The following is a 20,026-nucleotide window of genomic DNA, read 5'->3' on the forward strand; positions in this document are numbered from 1 at the left end:
ACTTGTTTTTATCAGTTATCACTTCTGTAAAACATTAAAGAATTCCAACCATCTAATTTTATTTTACAATTACTCCTTTATATTTTGGTTATTTTTTCTTATTTAAGCTAAGCAGTGTGATGGGTAGCAGAGAATGATCTTTTTCTGGGAGGATTCCACACTTCTTTATAGAAAATGGTGACAGGAGTATGGAATAAGCTACCCAGCCATGAGCTTGTAGCTGATAGCCTGGGTTCTTGCCAAATAGCCTCTTGTTTGTAGGTATTTCTATGTTCGTTTGGAATCTGGAACACCAAGTGCAGCAACAGGGACCTGACTCTCAGAGAGCCAGCTGTGAGCCTGCAGTGAGCTCACTGTGAGGGTGTTCTTTATAATTCCTAACATGCACTCACAGGTTGTTTTACACACCATTAGCGTCTGCCAGTCTTGAACACTCATCTCTAAATAATTCACGATCAAATCAGAACAATATGCATTCATGGGGTGCAAAGGAGTTTTTATAATAAAGATCAGGATGACTAATTTCATGATTCAAAAGTTCTTTATTACTATTTTTTTTCTCTCACTAACAGCACGTATAACAGGACTAAACAAGACGCACACATGGCCAACGGCTGATGGAGAAGCTCAACGCTTCTAAAACGTTGCTAACAAATACATCTGAGTACTGAGGGGCGCAATAAGGTTACAGTCACAGAGATAAAGCTAAAACACAACACAGCCATCAGCAATGAGGTGCTGCCCTCTGTGTGGGCTACTCTGGGCAGTCAGATTTGTTCAGGGTCTTCTGGACAGTAGCCTGGGACCCCTGGCTGGCCTCGCAGGTCACGGAGTGCAGCGATTTCCAGTCGGCCTCCGACAGCGTCAGGGTACTGCTCCAGCTGTAGGTGCCATCGCTCTCCAGGATGCCAGGGGTCTTGGTGACGCTGCTGCTCTTGGAGCTGCCGTCGATCTTCCACTGCAGGCTCCAGTCAGACGGGAAGCCCTTGTTGGCCAGACACAGCAGTGTGGCACTTCTCTTGGTGCTCAGCTCCACAGTCGAGGGCGGCAGGAGGGACAGAGACGGCAGAGCATTACCTGCAGACGGAAACCGGTTGGAATGAGATCAGAGAGACTCAGAGCCGCCTGGGAGAGACTCACACAGACCCACAGGGAACAAGAACCCGAACTGTCGCAAAATAGACATTATTTCACTATTGACAGATAGCTGAAAAAGGAAAAGGAAGTTCTACAAGTTTGTACAGGGTCTGAATAACTGTTTCAGGACATTCAGGACTAAAGTTCATCAGTTGGAAATACATGTATTTAAAATTCATTAAATACACCTCATTTTGGTAATGTCTGAAAGTTTATTTCCCTAAATGTGTTTTAAACATATCTTGCTTATTGAGGACTACAAACTAAAGCTGTATCCCTGCTGCCTCCTGTACTAAAAGCCCAACTAGCCGCCTCTCGCCTCCCGCTGAATAAATCTGACCCGTAACGACAGGATCGTTTCATCGTCTGCAGGACCCATCACCACTGGCGGGTACTGAGGCTTTATAAGTGCAAGACGCTACAAATAACTGTGAAATTCGATAGTGTATTCCCCTGGAGAAGAAAAACGTATGCCTGCTATGAAATATTAAGTACAAATAAAACACTTTTTTAATTGTTTAATAAAACACTTCTTGTTGGATTAAGCATTTTTGGAACTTAATATGATGACTGTACAGTTACTACAAAAAGTACGTTTTCTTGTCTTCATTTCCGCTGTCCCTATTTATTCAAAATCTTACAAAGTGCAAATTCAAAAGCAATTATGAACCCAAGAGCAGAGATCATTAAGCGATTTTTAAACCGTCAAATCTTCGTTTAGCCCCTGAATTGTAAAATAATTATTAACGCTTCAGGAACATTGAAACGACACTAATCTACTTCAACACTTAGCTGATCTGTACACGCTGAATTATATTTTTTTCTGTTCTTCAAAAAAAGATGTAAAAAGATGCTTTAAGTTTATATGTTGTAATTAAACAGCAATAACTCGAGTGCATACTGTATATACGAATTTATATTCCTGATATTTGAGTTTGGGTTCTGTCAACCCCCGAAGTGCAGCCGGAGCGGAGACGCGGCTCTGTTTCCACAGCCCGCGCCTGTCAGCTCTTCTCCGCCTGAAATGGATCCGAGTCAACGGCTACATTAAGGTATCACTGGTCTCACTTGGACGGGCGGGGTCTGAACCCAACAGAGTCTCAATCGGGTTTCAGACCATGGGATGTGGAAGCATTCCGCTGTGCGCTTTTGACACCGACTCTGTATGTCCAGTACAAGCCGGATTAATGCACATTTCACGTTAAAGCCTACTCAAAATAGAGAAATTCATACTATAAAGCAAACATAATAAATGGACACTCAGGATTTACACGAGATTAAGTCTGTGAAGTATCCCGCACTGTAGAGGAGCGCCGCAGCAGCTTAGCCGGGCTCAAATCGCTCTTCTCAACACAACACTCTTCAACTTTATAAAGTAGGAACTTAAAAAAAAATCCTAACATGGTCCTCAAAGTTGCAATTTCTGTGACAAAAAATAATTTCAGAAAAACACACAGAAACAGCTCTGAGAAGACGAAGAGATCACTTACTTCCAACGCTCAGTCTGGTGCCGCCGCCGAAAGTGTACCACAGTGCTTTAACTTGATTCAGCGCTCGTACAAAAACCTGCTCCCGAACCGGAGGAGCGTCTACAGCGTTTCTACAGGTTTATATCTTCCTTTATCTCGCCTGGAAACCCAAGGATCCTGACATTTAAACTATTTTATATCCAGATCGTGGAAGGTGTTTAGTACAGGACATTAATAATCTCAACACTAAATATGATCATAAAAGCGCCCGTGTTTCTCTAAGAGCCGCGCAGTCCTGCGGGGTTTGCAAAGAAAAAGTAATAGGTTTATTCCATGCTGACAAAAAGAAGAAAGAGAACACAACGTTTCGGCTGTGGAGCCTTCTCCAGGAACCGAATTATTGATATGTTTTTAAAATCTCTCACCTGTCCGTTTTTAGTGCTATTTAGTTTATCCTCAGTGAGTCGCGACGAACCCGGCAATCACAAGCCGCAAACCGAGATGTCTCCCTGGACTGGACGCAGGAGTATTATACCGCTTCCTTGCACATCACATTTATCAAGCTCTTGGAATTAGAATTCCAGCACTGCTGGTACGGTTCACAAATTACCTCACTCACATTTTCACTCCTATTCTGCATCTTACTCACACTTGTGCTGTCACTATCATTTCTATACTTGCGTTTCAGAGTCCCAGATTTGAGCCAGTGCTCCATAATAAGCCTTCTGCTTCTTTAAATTACACGCAGAACTTTTAAACTCAATGTAAGACATTATAATTATAATTAATAGTTGCTTATACTTATATAGTGCTTTTCTTCACACTCCACTCAAAGCACTTTACAGGTAATGTAATCACCTGCATCCACCTTATAAGAGAAATTCAGGCTGTTAGAGTGGAAAGTGCCCTTTATTCCCAGCACAGCAGCAAAGACACGGGCACACAAATACAGATGCAGCCACTCAAAATGGGTGAGGTATTTCGCGGCATACCCCGGTGGGCGTGTCGCGGTACCACGCAGTTCACGTGTGTCACGTGACTAACTATTCGGCGTCGCCTTGTAAAACCGCCAGGGGGAGCTTAACCTCTCATGTACAGCATTTGAGCCTTTAATTTTGAACTGTGTATTACAGCATGTTAATCATCAGTCATTAAAATGTTGGTATATTTTATGAAAGCAAGATTGCTCAGTTGGACAAAAGTACACAACCTACCTTTATCAGAAATATTTATGCATCAAAGCCTTTACTGAAGATATTACTAATAGTATTAATAATGGATGACTTTGGACAAGCTGTATACTTGGAAAAATACACACCGGTATTCCATTTCTCCTTAAACATTGTAAGCTTCGAAGTCTTTAACTAACGTGATACCGGAGTCAACAAGCATACTTTTAGAATTTGATTAAAAGGGAATATAATATGGAATCGCGTATCTCAAGAATTTAATAACGGTATGATTATATCCGTGTACTGCGGCAGGGCTGTGTAGGGCTGTTTCGCCTGCCTGTTCATGCGAGCTGTCTTGTAGCCTACTGGTCTAGGTGCGTTACTGCCAACTGGCAGGTTGTGTGTTTGAATCCAGCTGGTGCAGGACTTTTCATTTTTATTTATTTATTTTTTAATCGCGTAACATAAACATATTACCGTATGCAAACTGTACTGTATACAGTATGTATATGTATATTTAATGTCTTAACTGTGCCCGTTTAAGTATTGAATATTCATATCTAATTTTACCACTGAAGGGAAATCTTAGTAGCTGAGCATAAAAAAATAGGAGCATACTGTAACGCGTGTGAAGGCCATAAACGATATTAATTTTGGAACATAAACATACAGTATATGGCTGGTCTCGGTACTTTAAAGAAAACATACACGAAACATGGTTTCATTATGACCAGAATCGGTCTTGAGATATTTTTAACTTGATTTACAGTATTTGAGAGGTATGTCTTAACACCGATACTACAGTGCTTAAGTACTGCTCACGTATATGTTTCTAGGTTTATATTATGCATTTCATACGGTCAAATTACTTTTGAGCAACTAATAAGAAGCGCGAAACGGTATGCGTTTTAGTTTCGTTTTGTGCTGGGACCCGTGGATTGATTAGAGATATCAAGTACATACAAGTCATTTTTTAAATGTTGTAGTTCGTTGTCAGCTCTTCTGACGCCACCACTGCGTCACACCACACAGCTGTCAGCGCACCTCACCGTGCCAGGCCACCACTGCATCATACAGCTGCCAGGGCACCTCACCGTGTCAGGCCACCACTGCGTCACACATATTTCAGCGCCATATATTTCATGGATATTATGGAATATAATGGATGGATATCTTAGTTATCTTTCTAGTTCACAGGTTTGCATGCATAATTTAATTTTGAAAGCCACTGAGACATCAGGTACTACTGTTGTATTTATGAAAAAGAAACAAAACAAAAAACATACTAACAACTGTGCCATCCTACTCCTTAGTTAATACATTTTATTATTCATAAACAGTTAACATTGTTAGCAAAATATTTTGAATTATATTTAACCCTATTTTTTCTTTAGTTTTGTATTTAACTTATTATATGATAGTCAGACTTAATGTATATTTGAACAATGAAAATATATTTTTACAAGATTTTACATTAAGCACTTAAAATTAATATGGTTAATAATAGTAAACTGTAATAGTAAACTGTAACATGCTGTAACAAGATCGGTTAAACTGCGAAGAAAATGCTTTCAGAGAAAATGTTTCAGGTGTGAAGAACATAGATCTCCAATGCAATTTCAACCAAACCTGTTCCCACACACCCTGCCCCCACTACCATTAGAATATACACAAACATTTTAGCATTTCATTCTGAGCAGAAGACCCTCACACCTGAAGAGTGCTGGCTGTGACAAATTAAACCGGTTTTACAGGTTTCAATCACAGACCATGTGACATGGGAGTCAGGAAACTACAGTAACACCGTATTTGATAACGCTATAAAAACGCTATAAAATAATGTGACTTGGCACAGAACAAGTTTACAGCACAGTACAAAAATAAATGCTGACCATGACTTTAGAAGCATACATTGCCTTACACTCAATTTAAACACAAGCTGTCTTTAGCCCTCTAAGCTGGTTCATACAGAAATGTAGAGATCCAGGCTCAGAACACACAGCTTCATTAGCGAATACATATGCAGGACAACTAGAGAAGACGTTTTACAGAGGATGGATTTTTAGAAACATCCCATCAGACATCCCATCATATTCACTAAAACGCATACCGTTTCGCGCTTCTTATTAGTTGCTCAAAAGTAATTTGACCGTATGAAATGCATAATATAAACCTAGAAACATATACGTGAGCAGTACTTAAGCACTGTAGTATCGGTGTTAAGACATACCTCTCAAATACTGTAAATCAAGTTAAAAATATCTCAAGACCGATTCTGGTCATAATGAAACCATGTTTCGTGTATGTTTTCTTTAAAGTACCGAGACCAGCCATATACTGTATGTTTATGTTCCAAAATTAATATCGTTTATGGCCTTCACACGCGTTACAGTATGCTCCTATTTTTTTATGCTCAGCTACTAAGATTTCCCTTCAGTGGTAAAATTAGATATGAATATTCAATACTTAAACGGGCACAGTTAAGACATTAAATATACATATACATACTGTATACAGTACAGTTTGCATACGGTAATATGTTTATGTTACGCGATTAAAAAATAAATAAATAAAAATGAAAAGTCCTGCACCAGCTGGATTCAAACACACAACCTGCCAGTTGGCAGTAACGCACCTAGACCAGTAGGCTACAAGACAGCTCGCATGAACAGGCAGGCGAAACAGCCCTACACAGCCCTGCCGCAGTACACGGATATAATCATACCGTTATTAAATTCTTGAGATACGCGATTCCATATTATATTCCCTTTTAATCAAATTCTAAAAGTATGCTTGTTGACTCCGGTATCACGTTAGTTAAAGACTTCGAAGCTTACAATGTTTAAGGAGAAATGGAATACCGGTGTGTATTTTTCCAAGTATACAGCTTGTCCAAAGTCATCCATTATTAATACTATTAGTAATATCTTCAGTAAAGGCTTTGATGCATAAATATTTCTGATAAAGGTAGGTTGTGTACTTTTGTCCAACTGAGCAATCTTGCTTTCATAAAATATACCAACATTTTAATGACTGATGATTAACATGCTGTAATACACAGTTCAAAATTAAAGGCTCAAATGCTGTACATGAGAGGTTAAGCTCCCCCTGGCGGTTTTACAAGGCGACGCCGAATAGTTAGTCACGTGACACACGTGAACTGCGTGGTACCGCGACACGCCCACCGGGGTATGCCGCGAAATACCTCACCCATTTTGAGTGGCTGCATCTGTATTTGTGTGCCCGTGTCTTTGCTGCTGTGCTGGGAATAAAGGGCACTTTCCACTCTAACAGCCTGAATTTCTCTTATAAGGTGGATGCAGGTGATTACATTACCTGTAAAGTGCTTTGAGTGGAGTGTGAAGAAAAGCACTATATAAGTATAAGCAACTATTAATTATAATTATAATGTCTTACATTGAGTTTAAAAGTTCTGCGTGTAATTTAAAGAAGCAGAAGGCTTATTATGGAGCACTGGCTCAAATCTGGGACTCTGAAACGCAAGTATAGAAATGATAGTGACAGCACAAGTGTGAGTAAGATGCAGAATAGGAGTGAAAATGTGAGTGAGGTAATTTGTGAACCGTACCAGCAGTGCTGGAATTCTAATTCCAAGAGCTTGATAAATGTGATGTGCAAGGAAGCGGTATAATACTCCTGCGTCCAGTCCAGGGAGACATCTCGGTTTGCGGCTTGTGATTGCCGGGTTCGTCGCGACTCACTGAGGATAAACTAAATAGCACTAAAAACGGACAGGTGAGAGATTTTAAAAACATATCAATAATTCGGTTCCTGGAGAAGGCTCCACAGCCGAAACGTTGTGTTCTCTTTCTTCTTTTTGTCAGCATGGAATAAACCTATTACTTTTTCTTTGCAAACCCCGCAGGACTGCGCGGCTCTTAGAGAAACACGGGCGCTTTTATGATCATATTTAGTGTTGAGATTATTAATGTCCTGTACTAAACACCTTCCACGATCTGGATATAAAATAGTTTAAATGTCAGGATCCTTGGGTTTCCAGGCGAGATAAAGGAAGATATAAACCTGTAGAAACGCTGTAGACGCTCCTCCGGTTCGGGAGCAGGTTTTTGTACGAGCGCTGAATCAAGTTAAAGCACTGTGGTACACTTTCGGCGGCGGCACCAGACTGAGCGTTGGAAGTAAGTGATCTCTTCGTCTTCTCAGAGCTGTTTCTGTGTGTTTTTCTGAAATTATTTTTTGTCACAGAAATTGCAACTTTGAGGACCATGTTAGGATTTTTTTTTAAGTTCCTACTTTATAAAGTTGAAGAGTGTTGTGAAACAGCCCTACACAGCCCTGCCGCAGTACACGGATATAATCATACCGTTATTAAATTCTTGAGATACGCGATTCCATATTATATTCCCTTTTAATCAAATTCTAAAAGTATGCTTGTTGACTCCGGTATCACATTAGTTAAAGACTTCGAAGCTTACAATGTTTAGGGAGAAATGGAATACTGGTGTGTATTTTTTTCTTTAAAGTACCAAGACCAGCTATATACTGTATGTTTACGTTCCAAAATTAATATCGTTTATGGCCTTCACACGCGTTACAGTATGCTCCTATTCTTTTTTAACTCAGCTACTAAGATTTCCCTTCAGTGGTAAAATTCAATATCTACAACGGGCACAGTAAAGACGTTTACAGTAAGTTTTTCTACGACAGACCAACGGACCACGAGTGCCCCTGTCGGTCAACCAATCACGCACCGCGGTACCCCGTGTCATCTTACCTGCGGTACGTGTCTGTACCGCTCACTTTGAATGGCTGCATCTGTACTGCGTCATCGGGCTATAACACGCTCGGGACATTTGGGGTACAGATCTATAGGGTGGTTAAGTGGTTACAGGTATAATAATAATAATAATAATTGCTTACACTTATATAGCGCTTTTCTGGACACTCCACTCAAAGCACTTTACAGGTAATGGGGACTCCCCTCCACCACCACTAATGTGCAGCATCCACCTGGATAATGCAACGTCAGCCATAGTGCGCCAGAACCTCACCACACATCAGCTATCAGTGGGGAGGAGAGCAACGTAATGTAGCCAATTCATAGATGGGGATTATTAGGAGGCCATGATTGGTAAGGGCCAATGGGAAATTTGGCCATGATGCCGGGGTTACACCCCTACTCTTTTCGAGAAACACCCTGGGATTTTTAATGACCACAGAGAGTCAGGACCTCGGTTTTACGTCTCATCCGAAGGACGGCACCTGTTTTACAGTATAGTGTCCCCGTCACTATACTGGGGCATTAGGATCCACATGGACCGCAGGGTGAGTGCCCCCTGCTGGCGCCACTAACACCTCTTCCAGCAGCCACCTTAGTTTTTCCCAGGAGCCTTGGCAGTACCTGGATGGGAGACCTAAAAGGGGTATAAACCAGGGATAACTATTTACATGGCAGCCCAACATTCCACTTCAATGTGCAACCACACCCGATGGTCAACCCGCGCTGGCCAGTAGCCCTCAGTCCCCCTTTGTCTTCTCCTCCCATCCTGCACCTCTCCACACACCTCAGCCGGGCGCTCCTCGGCCGCAACGCCAGGCGAGGGGGCCACAATATTCAAAAGTAAGAACAAAATGGTATGAACAATAAGAGCAACAGTCGAACCGCACTCGCATATCAAAACATAAACTGCGTAACCATGCAGTCATGACAACTAGTGATGCACGGGTTCACTCGTTTAAAAAAAAAAAAAGATTTTAGATCGGGTTGGGCAGGTGACCCGTGCATCACTAACAACAATACACTGGTGCACGGCGCCAAGGACATCACTGCCAAACTGACTCGTTTTCAATGTGTGAAATCATTTCATTCGTGGTGAATAAAACTAAAACGCTGAAGCGATAGGCGTTGATGGGGAGAATGAAGAGGCGAGATGGTCCCCTATAACTCATGCTTCATTCAAACAAAAAGGCAACAGAAGGGTACAGCCAAGGAGAATGAATGGAAACTTTTCCCTTTCGGCAGACCCTCAAGCCAGCCAAGGCTATTACTAGGCTGGTGCTCACCGCCCCATTACTGACACACACAGTCCCCTTAATGGCTGGTGAAACTCTGATACCTAGAATCAACACACAAGTCCCTCCTCCCACTTTTTAAAGCCTGCAGTTCTTAACAGTGCTCCTAGGGGGAGCCCCTTAGTAGCGAACACGACAATATTCTTTCCTCTAACTTAAACTTAAACAGCGTAGACTTGTTTTGAGAAAGATGATTAGGTCAGCCCGCGGACCACCTGGCGCACGATCCCGGATGACGGGTGGTCCGCGGACCACACTTTGAGAACCACTGCTATAACTAATGTAGTAGGAAACCAGCAGGTTGTTAAAGGTGGAACATAAGGATTAACTATATTTTGTCATTTACTGTCATCTTTTACCCCATTTTTAGAAGTGTAAAAGTCTAGCAGAGATAAGATTCTGCGATCATGGCAGTGGTAAGGATGCAGCTCTGACTGCTCATGGAAAACTTGTAATCCTGTCTCTTGGGGATTCAAAGCTGCAGGAAAGACATCTGGGTGTTTATGCTGATTCTTCAGGGTCATCAGGACAGTCTGGAGTAAAACACTAACAGACAGCTTTTGTATTTGGCACAAAGAGTGGAATTTAAACCCAGAATAGATCTTCAATGCACTAGTAATACCTGATGCAGAACAGTCTTCTGTTTTACTTGCTACACCTCAATGTGATTTTATCCTTAGAAAGAGCTGAAAGAATAACAATGGTCCTTGGTCTCTATGGATAAACCATCAGTCTGTCGGTTGCTATAGAGACAGGTTAAAGGAACATAATCTCTTCATTCTGGAACAAGACAGACTTGAAGGTTTGAACAATCTCAATCCTGACAGGGGCAGCTCAAAGGATACTTCAGACTCTGTAGCTCATTGAGGATGGAAGATCACATTCAGAAAATAAAATGAACCACCCAGGTGGTTCAGGTCCAAGGTCTGGTCTCTCCTTCAAAAAGCTTCTAAATAAAATTTGAGATTCACTCATTTGAAATGTCACATGAGCAAGATGGACCAAATGAATCCTTTTGTTTTCTGTTCTTTGATAATGTCATTTTCAATACCTAGCGTGGAATTAAGAAGTTGTTGTAAAACAGAAAATGAAACCATGGTCTTTGTGAAAGAGAGACAAGAACAGGAGACTGTGGACAGCACAGACAGACAGGACCGAGCTGTGGTGAGTATGCAGGCACGTGTGGTGCAGCACAGCCTATGGACACCAGCAGAGACTGGTGCAGGCAGACAGTCCAGATCTGGGGTCAGAAGCAAGTGTTGCCCGATGCCATAGAGACACAGTGAAGACACTAAGGGGCAAATGGCCAATCCAGAATCACAGTTAAGACAAGAAGGCAAAATTCAAGCATGAGTAATACACAGGTTGTTAGCACAAAGGGAAATCCAGGTGTGATGTGCTCTGAGCAAAGTAAGAGTCAAACATCCAAGACACAGCACAGGGTATTAGAGAACTAGGAAACTAAGGAACTCAAGATGAGGAATACAATGAGGACCACCACCACCAGGCGTGGATGTAAATTGCCTGCAGATGATACAGGTTTCCTATCATAAATCGTAACTGACACTGAATGACAGGTGAGTTACCATAACAAATGCCAGCTCACTCAGCACTCCCCCAGCAAAAGTGAGCCTGGATTATTTTACACTTTCAAAACCAAACTGACTTCCCAGTGGGACTGTGTCTTTCAGTTAGATCTGACTCTGCTCCTGAAGAGATACACTGATGTTTGGTTTTCAGTCTGATTATACCTGTTAAACTCTGAAGTAGAACATAAAACACTTATATATATATATTATTGATGGAAAAATATATATAATTTATCCGTATTCAACATTACAGTATTAATTCAAGCACATTGTGTAATATGTCAACTGTCTTTACATATCTTAAGCAGCTCCAACAATTACAGCTACACATCAAAGGACAAGACTTGGGACAGGAGTTAGCAGGTCAACTCATGTTACATATCAAAGGACAGCTACACATCAAAGGACAGGACCTGAGACAGGACAAACTGGTCAACTCATGCTACATATCAAAGCACAGCTACACATCAAAGGACAGGACTTGGGACAGGACCAACTGGTCAACTCATGCTACATACTGTATCAAAGGGTAAGACAAATACCCATTAAGCGGTGAAACAAAACATCTTCCTGAGATCATACTGTATATAAGAGCTGGGAAACCCTCGCGGTTTGTCTGTCCTGCGGGTCAGACCCAACACACATTGATGTCATTATTGAGCTCAATAAAACTGAATCTGCACAAGACTTTGTCCTGCTCCTCTGATGAAGAATTTCCTACAACAACTCCAACTCAACAGGTACAATCAATTCACTTCAGGAGTACTAAAGTACTTAAGGTGATTTTCCAAAACATTTTAAAAAGGACTGATGACTTCAAGAGGACCTTCAACACATAACCACCTGGAAAGACCACAGTCCCAAATTCCAGGAGGATTCCTGCTTGATTTTGGAAAAGGGTTTAATAAAGACACAGACTTCTGTACAATAAACACTGATGTAGAGAGGGTAGCTACCAAAACTAAACCACTGTTACAGGATATAACCATTATGACTGCTGACCAACAGAAACTGTTTCCAATCACACTTAACTTAACACAGAACTGAAGCTCCTCACATTTCTTTATTGGGAGTCATTGATAAGGAGGATGGAGCTGTGCTGCTATTTTTCATATGAGGAGAGATCTCAGGAGGCTGGATTGCATCACACTGGTTATGTTCTAAATCAACATCAACATGCTTATAAATGTATATTTAACTCTCAAAAGACAAAATCATTCAAACAAAGGATAAATAAGTAAGGTGGGTTTAAAGGCACAAAGTCTGATATGCAGAGACACAGATTACTTATTTTCTAAAAAAACATTCTGAATAAATGCTGGAATTTTGAGTCTGTCAAAATAAAGACTTTTTCCAGTATGGGAGCAGGTTTTCTCAATACGGCAGACTCCAGACATCTTCTGTTTGCTTCTAGTTATTCTTGTGCTTCTGACTCCCAGTGAAAGGATTACTGTTACTGTTCTGTTGGATTATCAAACAGAAGGAAGAGCTACACCAGAATTATTTGCATAGAAAAGGCACTTTGCATTGGCGGTACATGCTTCAGTGCTCTGGGAGTGTTTATAACCCTGTGAGTTTAACACTTCATACTGAGAACTGTCCTTCATGGCAACAGAACCCACAGCAGCAATGACTTTAATCACTGTCTTTATCTGGGCACTCTTCATTTCTACTCAGGGTAGGAATGCATTTGATTTGAAATATTTAATGAACATGCTATTTAATTGAATAGAATAAACTACTATGAGTAGTGATAATTATTTATCATTATAAATAATTATCATTACTCATGTTTAAAGGTCAAAAGATGTTTTGTTCAAAGAAGGAAATCATACAACAAAAAGACATAATATTATACTGTATTTCCTGATATGTTTTTACAATTGTAACTATTTACCATATGCTCTGTCTTATTTACAAATTTCAGAAGCCGGAGGACAGATTACTGTGACTCAGATTCCAGTTAAATCTACTGCTCCAGGACAGAGTGTCACTGTGAACTGTAAGATCAGTCCTGCAGTGAGCATATATAATTCTAAGCATGTACTAGCCTGGTACCAACAGAAAGCTAGAGAAACTCCTAAACTCCTGATTTTTGCATCAACTACCCGTCAAACTGGGATCCCAGAGTGTTTCAGTGGCAGTGGATCTGGGATTGACTTCACTCTGACCATCTCAGGAGTCCAGGCTGAAGATGCAGCAGATTATTATTGTCTGAGTGAACACAATCTCAGTGGTGCCTATATGTTCACACAGTCTTATACACCCATACAAAAACCTCCCTCAGCAACACAAAGGCTGAACTGCTGCAGATGGGACCTACTGCAGGTGCTGAGGGTGAAGGCAAATGTACAGCACACAAACTGTGAAGGATCTCAGCTGTACACAAGCACTGAGTTACAGTGGCAAAGCAGGACTTTCTGCATTGACAGGGTTTCCTGTCAACGGAACTCTTAATAACTGAGTTGAATTCATCCCTCAAAACTGCATGATTAATTAAACATTTCTATTGTGCTTCTGCACACAATCCTTCATTTCCTAGCTGCAGGTCCATTTCTTCCAGAATAATTTAGGCAAACCGTCTGACACAGTCAGAGGACAGTCAGCTTTCACTGCTACAGAGTTAAATGGCAGTAATACAGACCTGGATCAATTCACACCCTGACAGAGCAAGGAACTCATCACAATAGCTGATAAAAGAGGTAGAGATTGGCAGTCTCTATGTTTAGTGGTACATCATCAGTGTGTTGTGATGCACAGAGATGAGCAGTGTCAGAAGAAACAGGGTTCAGAACGTACATTGAAAGAGTACTTGAGCCAGTGGTACCAAAGAGAAGGCAAACAACAGAGGTGACAGTGGGCTCCTAGAGAGACACACTAGGAAGAACTCTGACTGCCTGTCAGCTTCACTGTTGAATTGTTGGCACCTAACACTTTAACCACATTGCTGAATCCTGAGCTCAGACCAATATTATCTAGACCGACCAAATATCGTTTCTCCTGGTCCACAATGCAATTACAGACAGGACACTGACATAGACATTGTACAAAGGATGCACATTTGCTAAGCCAGTGTACACAGGATATACACATAGTGCAATTTAACTATTACAGAATAGTACAAAGAATACATCATACAATATACACTAAACACTGGGGGAATTTAAACCCTGTTTCTGGAATTGGAGTGGGTGCAAGTAGATTCCAGGGTGTTGAGGAGCCTGACAGCCTGCGGGAAAAAGCTGTTACAGAGTCTGGTTGAGCTAGCCCATACACTGCGATATCTTTGTCCAGATGGTTGGAGGGCAAATAGTTTATGGGAGGGGTGGGAAGGGTCATCTACAATACTGGAGACCCTGTGTAAGCTGCGTTTGTGACAGATGACAGAAATGGAAGAGAGGGAGACTCCAATGATGTTTTCAGCTGTTTCCATAATTCGTTGCAGGGTCTTGCGGTCTGAAGCAGCTGGTCAAGGTGACCAGGCGATACAACTGGTCAAGGTGCTCTCAATGGTGCTTCTGTAGAGAGTGGTAAGAATGGGCGGGGGAAGGTCTGCCCTCCTCAGTCACCGCAGGAAATAGAGATGCTGCTGTGCTTTCTTGGCTAGTGAGGTGGTATTGAGGGACCAGGTGAAGTCATCTGTAATGTGTACACCAAGAAACTTGATGCTTCTACCTATCTCCACAAGGGAGCTGTTGATGTGCAGTGGGGAGTGATCAGCGTGGGTCCTACTGAAATCAATGATTATCTCTTTTGTTGTATCTAGATTAAGAGACAGGATGTTGTTTGTGCACTAGTCCACTAGTTGCTCCACCTCCTCTCTTTATGTTGTGTCATCAGCAAACTTGATGATGCAGTTGATCCGTGCTTGGCAGAATCGTCTTAAGTCATCAGTGTGAACAGCAGTGGGATGAGCACACAGTCCTGGGGGGTTCCGGTGCTCATTGTGATGGAGCTGGAAATGTTATTACCGATCCGGACTGTCTGAGGTCTCTTGGTCAGAAAGTCCAGAATCCAGTTACAGAGGGAGGCATTGAGATTAAGCAACCTCAATTTTCCTATCAGCTTCTGGGGGATGGTTGTATTGAATGCTGAGTTGAAGTCAATGAACAGCATTCTTACATAAGTGTCTTTCTTGTTCAGGTGGGACAGGGCCAGGTGGAGGGCAAGAGATACAGTATCATCAGTAGACCGGTTGGGGTGGTATGCAAACTGAAGGGGGTTCAGAGGGGTAGGGAGTCTGGACTTTATGTGGCCTTTCGAAGCACTTCATGATAATTGTTGTGAGCACCACGGAGCAGTAATCATTGAGGCAGAACACAGCTGACTTATTCGGCACTGGTATAATATTGGTGGATATTAGGCATATGTAGATGGCAGCCTGGCACAAGGAGATATTAAAAATATTTGTGAGGACTTCAGCTAGCTGTTCTGCTGTTTTGCACATACCTAGTTGCATGCTCAAGGAATATTATCAGGTCCAGCAGCCTTACGTGGATTAACTTTGGCTAATGTCCTCTTCATATCAGCTGTGGACAGGCAAAGCACCTGATCATCGGGAGGAAGTGTGGTTTTCCTCGCAGGCACAACATTCAGTGCTTCGAACCATGCATAGAAGTTATTCAGCACATCTGGAAGGGAGGCATCACCATCACTGGCACGTGGAATAGTCCTGTAATCAGTAATGGCCTGGATGTCCTGCCACATGCACCGCATATCTCTAGTGTCCAGGAAGTGGCCATGGATTTTCCTTGCATAGGTTCGTTTTGCCTCCTTGATGGCATGAGATAGGTTGGCCCTCGCAGTCCTGAGGGCTGCCTTATCGCCTGATCTAAATGCAGCATCATGGGTTCTTAGCAGTGAGTGGACCTCTGCAGTCAGCCATGGCTTCTGGTTGTCCCTTGTGATGATAGATTTAGAGACAGTGACGTCATCTTTAGACTTACTGATGTAGCCAGTCACAGATGCTGCATACTCTAAATTAATGAGAAGATCATAGGTAGCAGCCTCCCTGAACATATTCCAGTCTGTGTGCTTAAATCAGTCCTGTAATGCTGAGATAGCTCCCTCTGACCATACTCTGATCTGTTTCAGAACTGGTTTGGCAAGTTTGAGCTGCAGTCTGTATGCTGGAATAAACATAACAGAGATGTGGTCAGAGTAGCCCAGGTGGGGGCGGGGAACAGCCTTGTATGCATTGATATTTGTGTAAACTAAGTCCATAATGTTATCCCTTCTGGTTGTAAAATTAACACATTGACAAAATTTAGGAAGAACTGTCTTAAGATCCGCACCATTGAAGTCGCCGGCAACAATGACAAAGCCATGGGGTGAGCAGTTTGCAGATCGCTGATGGCCCCGTAAAGGACTCGCAACACCTCTTTAGAGTCGGTGCTGGGCAGGATGTACACAGCCACAAAAAGAACAGTAGTAAATTCCCTTGGTAAACAGAAGGGCTGACACCTCTTAACAGTAACACTGTTATTAATTTCACTGATGATGAGCAGTGACTGGAGAGTATTGCAACATTTTTGCACCATTTTTTGTTTATATAAACACACTAACCACCACCCAGTTCTGAGTTGTAGGGTAATATAGATGCTGGCTGCCTTCGAGTCAACAATATCAGTCAACTGTGCTAGCTTTAACATCAGAAGCAAGAATACCATTGATGAAATACTGAAGCCATTACTGAAATAAAATTCAGCACAGTGTTACTGCAAAACATTCATGAGACTAAACTGGAATTTTGTGGTCTAAATACAAAGTGTTACACCTGGCACAACCCCAATAGAGTCCATCACTCAGTCAGCAGCAGCCCTACTGCCAAGCATGGTGGAGCAGCTTCAGGTTATAGTTCTGCTTCTCCTCAGCAGGAACTGGGAGACTTCACTTGGAATGACAACGCCCAAGATCAAAGTGTAATTAACTATTGTGGAGCGAATATTTGGCTTAACCCGCTTGGCTGAGAGCCAACCTCCTGGCCATAGGACGAGGAGGCCAGGATCCCCACGCAAGGTATCCAAGGAGTAGCTGCAGAAGTGGAGTTGGGGTGGAGGTGGGATGCAAAAGTCGCACACTAGGAAGAGAGATATCGCATTTGGTATTTATAGCATTTGGTGGAGGAAGGATGAAGGGAGTGATTGCTAATTTCCGACGGCTGGGAATGATTGAGTGTGGTTGTTGTCATCCCTCCCAAACTTTCGTTAAATAAACTCCATTTGTCAAGAGTGAGGGGGCAATTAATGGAGCAAAGTAGCAAATGTCAGAGTAAAACCTGCTTTACTCTGCTAAAGTTCTCATTTCTGAGATTAAAATTCAACTTTGAACAGGACAATGACCCAAATCATAAGGCTAAATCAGCATTGGAGTGACTCAAGAATAAGAAAGAAAATGTCAATGAGTGACCAAGACAGAGCACTAGAAATAAAATTGCTGTTGATCAGAGCTTGAGTATATTTGTGTAGAGGTTTTGATGGGTTTACTGAGACAATTATTAATTGTAGCAGTAATCACGAGGTTGTTCGTTGGGGCTTTTAGAAAATCAATCGTCAGAACAACTAACAACGCACACACACGGGTTCAATACACGGGATACATTTATTAATATAACTGTGCAACAAACATATACTAGTCTGCCTGGATACGAGCGGCAGACCTTACGGTGAGGGTTATCAATATACAAGGTATATAATCTCGAAGAGATGCAAACACAAAGAGATACACAACAGAGAATATATGTCAATATATATCGTTCGGTTACCAAATCGCTAATCAGTGTTATTACCCACTGTTATTCTAAACTCGGAAGTAAATACATTACTCATGAATTAAATTGATAACAACTTGTGTTGAGGTACAATTGAATTCTCGAGACGCAATGTAGAACATGGGGTTTACTTATCCACTGTGTTTGGATTTGGAGTTTCCCGGCACGAACACCAAACCAGCTGACAGGCTCTGTTGCAGCCTCTGTTGCAGCGGTTGTCCAATGGGCGTTGTGACGGCGTCCTCTGGCTACCGGCCAACCAGTCGAGGTGCAGCTCGGAGTAGGACGGGCGGAGGAATCTAACTGCGGCGCGCAGGGCAGTCGTTGCTCCGAGGGGATCTACCAGCAGTCCGGCTGGCTAGTAGAAAGTCTCTATGCACAGAGTGTGACCGCGAGTCCTCACAAGTCACTCTTTTGCCTGGGAAGAAACTGGTTCGTTCCCGGTCCAGCGCTGCTTCTGAATAAGCTATTCAGGTTGTCGACGAGGGTCCAACTGTAGGCTGCCGTTGATCAAGCGGAGCATTCACGTTGGTAGAATTCTGAGTACGTACGGGTTCCTCGGCCTCGCGCTTAGAACAAAGTCCAAGTCCTTTTGCAGACAACAGCAGTCGTCACGTGATTGTCTCTGAGGATGCGCGAAAATGGCCAAGGAGAGCCCAGAACTGAGCTTGCGCTCCCTTTTTGATCAAGACCCAGATGTGTGCTGATTGGTTGAGAGTTTGGCGGGCATTGGAGACCCACGTGGTATTACCACGCCCTGCCGGTCCCTGATTGGTTGGTCAAGGTGAGATATAAGTCACTTACTCTTGACACTTAGGAATGCAGTCCAGATGTCCATTCGGCACTCCCTAGACTGATAGGCGCCAATAGATGACCATTGATCATGATAGCCAGGCTCAGCTAATTGCATCCCCGTCTGGGAGCTTGTTTCTTATCACAAGAAAACACTCTTAAATCAGCTTGCATGAATTCTTTCTCTGTGGCTGCACCACAGAGATGGAGGGTGAGATGGGGCCTCTTTTAGGAGCATACCAATGCTTAATTCTGTCTTATTAACAAGCATTGCCGCTACATATCCCCCCTTTTTGAAGGTCGCGAGGTCCTGAGGCGTTGTTGCCTTCAAAACAAAAACAGAGTTAAGTGATGTCTGTTGTACCCTGGTGGATTCTACCACCCAATATTCACATTACCTCTCGAGAATTTGTACAGGAAATAGTGTTGGAAAGAACATTGCGTATACCTGCTCTCAGTTATAAGGTACATAGAAATGAGGCATCGGGCGTCATCATTAGCCCTAGACCTTAAACTTCCGGCAGTTCACTATCAGTATCGGATAGCTCTGCAGCAGGCAGACGTTTGGGCGTGGTTACCTGATTTCGGTGATAAACCATTGCTCCCTTTGTCTCATTCAAACTACCCCGCAAGGCTTTGATACAAGAGAACAGCATCCAACACATTTACCCAGCCATGATCCAGCTACCCAGCAGCAGTGTCAAGATGACCACGTTTACTGTTCCTAGCGCCCCAGAGGATCCACAACGACTGTGCTTGGGACCTACCAGTGTAGTTTTTAAGTTTGTGTCGTTGAGAACAAATTCGACTACCTGTACACCCTCAAGACTTACTGTCTCTTGGATTCTCTCATCCAAGTCAACGCTGTGTCCTCTGGAAGCGTCCACAATCTCGAGTTCCGTTTCATACAGTTCTGACTCCAGGTGATACAGTGCTAAATCGTTGAGATGCACTATAGCTCCTTCAGGAACCTGTAGAAAAACTGTTTGGTTGGGTAGCTGCACTTCGGTAGCTGTATCATGTCTGTCATAGGTTATTGTAACC

General features: G+C 42.5%; 1 long non-coding RNA gene and 1 gene segment (V, D, J or C); one reads left to right on the forward strand and one right to left on the reverse strand.

Moving 5' to 3' along the window:
• Positions 1-522: 522 nt before the first annotated feature.
• The window catches only part of LOC148647025 (Ig kappa chain V-III region MOPC 63-like), a 482,291-nt gene continuing 462,787 nt past the window's right edge, over positions 523-20,026 (reverse strand). The window contains 2 exon segments of the V gene segment in view: positions 523-1,077; positions 2,628-2,663. Coding sequence covers positions 755-1,077; positions 2,628-2,663 — 359 coding nt within the window.
• Positions 12,849-15,186, forward strand: LOC148647026 (uncharacterized). The gene is made up of 2 exons (XR_015927579.1): positions 12,849-13,099; positions 13,349-15,186. It is a non-coding gene; the product is annotated as an uncharacterized LOC148647026 (long non-coding RNA).

This window comes from Lepisosteus platostomus, chromosome 16 (genome assembly GCF_059453375.1).
Source record: "Lepisosteus platostomus isolate fLepPlt1 chromosome 16, fLepPlt1.hap1, whole genome shotgun sequence".
In the NCBI taxonomy this organism is placed as follows: Eukaryota; Metazoa; Chordata; class Actinopteri; order Semionotiformes; family Lepisosteidae; genus Lepisosteus; species Lepisosteus platostomus.